This window comes from Gadus chalcogrammus, unplaced genomic scaffold, assembly GCF_026213295.1.
Source record: "Gadus chalcogrammus isolate NIFS_2021 unplaced genomic scaffold, NIFS_Gcha_1.0 GACHA080, whole genome shotgun sequence".
Classification (NCBI taxonomy): domain Eukaryota; kingdom Metazoa; phylum Chordata; class Actinopteri; order Gadiformes; family Gadidae; genus Gadus; species Gadus chalcogrammus.
This window is the reverse complement of record NW_026613515.1, coordinates 114,650-120,260: the sequence shown is the minus strand read 5'-3', so window position 1 is coordinate 120,260 and position 5,611 is coordinate 114,650. Positions and strand designations below refer to the sequence as shown.

Genomic DNA, 5,611 nt, shown 5'->3' with positions numbered 1-5,611 from the left:
GAAGAAAAGGGACCAGTACGGACGTCTGATTGCTGAGACTCAACAATCTTCAGGAGGTAGAATTGCTTGAAAAAGAATTCAGACACTTTTTGCACATTTTGCTGAATACAAAGTTCTATGCAAAGTACTCTTTTTCTATTTTTAATTATAGAAATCCATGTCATTGAATAGCATTCAAATAGCCAAAGTCTAGTTTCCATTGTTTTATTTGGGTCCAATTTGCCCAGATTTTGTACAGGCCAATTTATTGTAGATATTCTCCTGGCAATCAAATTAAATGTAGATTTACATCATTACGACTGAACATGTTTCATATTTTCTCCCACAGGAGCTGGTCCCTCTTCCCGGCCTAAGGACACCTGTCCAGTGCATATGGTCCCATGTCCTGATGATGCTTCAAACTATGGTAAACAAACAGAATTACAGGCAATGCCTGTATAATGTATTTGGATCTTTTTTTTCTGTTTTTTTTTTCTCATATTTATTTTGTTGGATTTTTTTTTTCAACAGCACCGTTACAAGTGCAGTTACAAGAAGCACACAAGGCACTTGGTAAGTCTTAATGTTGGTAACCATTTCATATCTTCATTCTGTACATTATTGTGGTTATGTAGGAAAGACGTATAAATTGCATGTTTTCATTGCTTTGCTTATCATATGTGGCATATTTACATCGCCTTCTATATGTGTTAAAAACCTGACAATAACAACTGGCAATACTTTCTGGTATTAATTTCACTCTCTGCTCAAGACACACAGCTTCAGTTGCTGCAAGAAAGCCTTGAAGATGATCCTTTGGCCTGTTCAGAAGGAAGAGAGATGTTGACTCGAACCTGGGATATGCGGCAAATGCACTCGGAAGAGAAATGGGAGAATGCCAGGCCTAACCTTTTGGAGTCGATGTTGTCAGCAGAGTGGACACTGGATCAGTCCTGTGACCACTGCCACACAAAACGGGCTGTGATTAGATGTCGAGACTGCCTGCCCAAACACCTTTTCTGCAGTGACTGTGATTTGGCTGTGCATCGAAACTACGTTTTGCACAATAGGGACTCACTTGTAGAAGGTTTTTACAAGGCACTTCCACCTACATGTCGTATTGTGCAAGACGGCAGTGGAGCACATGAAATATCTGAGAAAGGTAAATTGTCTTTAATGAATGTTGCCGCTTTGTCATATTTTCTATTTAATTTAAATACTTTATTCTAATGAATATTGTCACTTTGTTGTTTTTTAGCATGTCTTCTACCCATTGCTTCGCCACACAATCTTTGCAATTGTGACACACAAGACATTGCAATAAACGCTGGACGAGCCATCATTCTTGTGGAGATAAATGGTGAGTTTGCAATACCATGGAAACATGTATGACTATGGTGGTATTCTGGACTTTTATTTGGATTCCTTGTTTAATGCCATATTGTAATGAAAGCTTTGTTTCAACAGGTCGATATGATCTTTCGCTTCCCTTGGTGACCTGCAAATCCTGCTTAAAAACATGGACACCTGGATTAAAAGACCTTCAGTCCAATGGTTACTGGCCAGGCAATGTGGATTTTCAGACTGTTTATTCCACTGATGTGTTTCACACATTTGAGGAATTTAAAGTCAGCGCACCGGGGTTATCTCGACAAGCATTTGTGAAAATGCTTGATAATCGCACCAGCAACTTTGGAAGGGTAAATGGAGTTACACCTTCTACTTCTGCTGTGCCTATTTTGGATTGTTGCATTAATAATATAATAAAACATGTCCTCATTCTGTTAAAATGTAACGGGCAGGAAGAATATCTGGAGATAGTTTCCAGCGCAGTTTCCTGGAGTGGACCTACTGCAGACATGAGAAGGAAAAGCTGTCGGCTGTTGACCATTTCTCTTGTCCAGCCTGCATGGAAGACATTGCAGCAATTTCTGTTGATGGAAACCGCAAGATGTACCGCTTCAATCGGACTAAAGGGTATGGCTACTGCATTCATTTAATCCCGGTAAAGTCCCAGTAAAAGAAATACAAAAATTTGGTCTGAAGCTGCCAGGTTGTCCAACATGCACAACATGAATTATACAGTCATATCAAATAAGCTGCTGAATTGATCAGCTGGGGTTTTTACTTGTGAGTTTGTCACTGAAGATGATTGTAAAACTGTTACACTAACAAACTACTGGAGGATTGAACGTCTGGTGTACCCTGTACTAATTTCTGGTTTAAATTCCCGTAGGACTGATGAATCTGGTTACTTTGATGGTGCTTTTTTTTCAAAAGACAAGGAGGTTGCAGAATTTGTGGAGGGTATCCGGAATCGAATCAGACCTGTGAGTGATGCTATTCTTCCATGATTATATTTGAATGTAACAGAATCATACAAGGTTAGAAGTTATAATCTCTGGTTTGTTAATACACAAACTTAAACAATAATTACAATCTGCTATTAAAGTGATAAAGAGTGTGATACATAAATGATTTGATCTTTGCAACAAAAATATCAAATAATTTAAAACAATATTAATGTGCATTTTTAAAAAACCTGTTGTTGGAAGAATTATTGTTTTGAATGTTTTTGAATTGATACTTCTTGTCTGACGATGTTTTAAAGGAATCTGGTCGAGGTGTGTGTGGTAAATCCCAATGGAAAGCTGCAAGGGAGACTGCCAAAAAGTCTGGTTCAAAGGTGGATGAAGAGGGAGTGGAGGTGGCCGTCTGTCGTCATGGAATTTTGTTCAAGGCTTTGAACATGTTCAGAGGAGAGATATACGCTTATCCTCTCTTCCTACAAAAGGAGGTTTCTTTGGGCCATAACATTCAATTTTTCTGCACTGATATCATGTGCAAGTACTATCCTTACCTGCAGAAGGTATGTGAGGCTTTCCCAGATCTGGTGCCACTCCTGCAGATGAAGCCATTCTTGTCTGTGATGCATGCAAAAGGCCACTCAGGAAAATGTGAGGTAAATGTAACAATAATAGTCATAGAATAAGGCTACATCTATTGCCACATCAAACTCTGTGTAGTATGTTTCACTGAAAACTTTACATTCAAGAATATCTGCGTAGGTGTTGGATAGAGCTCCAGTGATGGTTTCTTCTTCTATTACAGGTGCAATGGGGTGGGCGCAATCAGGAAGGAGCTGGTGTGTTCTCTAACCAATCTTTACACATGCAACATTTGTATGGCTCTACAATACAATGACAACTAAAGTTTGAAATCCAGAGTAAAGACTGTGCAGATCCCATTTATTGTGCTTGTCAAATGTTTAATTTTAAGTTTCCAATGACAATAGGTATGACTGTTGGGGAGGAGGTCGAGCAGGTGAATTCTTTTTTGTCACGAGTTGGACTAACGACAAAGTACATGACCAAATCTGGTAAGTTTATTATTTCAATAGTCAAGCATTAAACTTACTCTTTGATATGTATTACAGGAAGAATCAACTTGGTGACCTCTCATAAACAGTGTTGTTCTTAACTAAAAGCTTTTTGTTGCAAAGTTTTTAAAAGTTAAAATTAGTTGTATTTTCTTTCAGCACGCACAGATATGATTACATTGCAAGCTCGAGGATAGAACATGAGAAAGAAGAGCAATCTACACGAGTACCTTTCTCAAAGATATGTCAAGGTAGGCTTGCTCTTTAGAATGGATGTATAATATGTATGCACTACCACCAGCCCTTAGCAGTTGAGGCTGTCAAAGTGATGGTACAATCCCAGCAATTGAAAAGAGGCAGACCTTGGGGGTCAGTCTACATTAAATGGGCAACAGCTTCTTCCTATAGAAACTAAATTGGAGAATGTTAACATCGAGGTGACGGATGACATTTCCAACATTATCTCTCAAATTTCCCTCTTGTAGTCATTAATATGCCGGAAAAAGAAATGTAATTTGAACAGAGAACCTCTTCGTTCCTAATCTTAATTTTAATGAAGATTTGGTAATTGTAATGCACTATAAAAGCTGCAAATATCCACTGCAGATAATGAAAAGGACAAGAGAAATGGAGCAGGAGGTAGAGGCCTTGAAAGTGGAACTGGGGAAGACTGAAGTGGAACTCCAGCAGTGGGTTACTGATGTGAAGGATTGGGCCGCAGCAAGTAGGTATCTCTACAGCAGAATATTAAGTAGTGTGCCGATTTGAATTTGTCAGTATTAACTTCTGATTGTTTTTACAAACAGCTCCAAATGACATCAGTCCTGATGATGCTCCTGGGTTACAGCGTGTCATGGAAGGTTTGGCCCTAAGTATCCAGCAGAAGAAAGTGGATAAATATCGGCAGACTGGTGTGTTGGAAGTCATTTTTTCTTAGTACAGAGTTGTTCTTGTGTGTCATTCATTTATTTCCCATGTTATTGGCTAACAATAACATAATAAATAAATTAATGTATTGTTCTAATTTGTTACTCTTTGTGTTATCTATTGCAGACAGCAATAAGGCCAGGCAACGCATTCAAACAAAGATTGCAAAGGACAAAACTAAATTAAGCCAAGCCATGGACTTCTACAACAGGCTTGTCTCTGCTGAAGATGCTGTTGGTCCAGTTGATGTCATCCTGGCTGCAGAGTGTCCTTTATGGCCATGGGACAAAGGTATCTGAATTTCTCCTTTTTTAATTCGGATTAACACTCAACTTCTGTAATGTATTTTTGAAATCTTTATTTTTTTACTCTTGATAACATTCAGGCATACTCATCCTACACTATGTATTAATTTCTCATCATAGACTCAGACGTGCCTTTAAAAGAAAAGAAGGCGGTCTTCGACAAAGTCATGCTCCTCCGTCGCCTGAAAGAGGAAGATGGGATTCTGCTGAAAGAGATGCAACAGCATTGGCAGTTTCTTTGCAGAACTTCTCGAAGACTGCAAGAATTTAAAGGAATGGGTAAGTAATGCTCTACAAATCTAAAACGAAAATCACAAAATTATTCTTTCTTTGAGAGGGGAGAAGATTCAACCATAACATTACTGTAAGATTGTTAAATTGTAATTTGAACAAAAACGTTGTAGGTGATTAATTCATTAGGTTTTACACAGCCTATTTGCTTTGAAGCAAGAGTACATTTTCTGTTATGTTAAATATTAGAATGGTGAAAGAATCATTGTCTGATCTGGCAATCATTTTTCAACATTGAGCATTTATCTATTGCTTCAGTCGCTAAATTAAAGATTCATCTTTTCATTTTCAAGGCTACCAGTCAGGACTTTCCATGGAGGCTTATGAGGGACTGCGCTGCATTTTGCAAGGCCAATTGGAGACGTTGAAGCGACAAATGAGGGAGGTGAAGTCAGCCTACATGCACGTAGTTGACTCTAGTGTCCTGCAGCTGGAGGAGGAAGAGTCTGAGGAAGACTTGCAGGAGGAGTCTGATGGTGACGATAGCGATGAAGACGAAGACTTCTAACCATCCAGCATGTACTCAAGTCATCAGTTATTGTTATTAGACACGGACACAGGGTGCAAGAGGACAGGGAGACGGTAAAAGAGAACAGGGAGACAGGGTGCAAGGGGTCAGGGTGCAAAGGGACACGGAGAAAGAGGACAGGGGGACAGGGTGCAAGAGGACAGGGGACAAGAGGACAGGGGACAGGGGGACAGGGTGCCTTGTTATGTAAAGGTAATCTTT

The 5,611-nt window shown here is 39.2% G+C and overlaps 1 protein-coding gene across 1 annotated transcript; it reads left to right on the top strand.

Annotated features, from left to right (window-relative positions):
* The first annotated feature begins 1,701 nt into the window (after positions 1-1,701).
* LOC130378477 (uncharacterized) lies at positions 1,702-5,389 on the top strand. The gene is made up of 11 exons (XM_056585228.1): positions 1,702-1,956; positions 2,216-2,309; positions 2,591-2,941; positions 3,091-3,124; positions 3,275-3,358; positions 3,518-3,609; positions 3,965-4,082; positions 4,165-4,269; positions 4,412-4,576; positions 4,711-4,869; positions 5,175-5,389. Exons 6-11 carry the CDS (start codon positions 3,559-3,561, stop codon positions 5,387-5,389), a joined length of 813 nt encoding a protein of 270 aa, XP_056441203.1. The 5' UTR covers positions 1,702-1,956; positions 2,216-2,309; positions 2,591-2,941; positions 3,091-3,124; positions 3,275-3,358; positions 3,518-3,558.
* The last annotated feature ends 222 nt before the right edge of the window (positions 5,390-5,611 follow it).

What these genes read in the sequence shown, in the direction of transcription:
- LOC130378477 (XM_056585228.1), top strand. Translation starts at nt 3,559, where the DNA reads ATGAGAAAGAAGAGCAATCTACACGAGTACCTTTCTCAAAGATATGTC. An exon ending in GAAGGATTGGGCCGCAGCAA is followed by an intron (nt 4,083 to 4,164) that starts GTAGGTATCTCT and finishes TTTTACAAACAG; the next exon opens with CTCCAAATGACATCAGTCCT. An exon ending in GGATAAATATCGGCAGACTG is followed by an intron (nt 4,270 to 4,411) that starts GTGTGTTGGAAG and finishes TATCTATTGCAG; the next exon opens with ACAGCAATAAGGCCAGGCAA.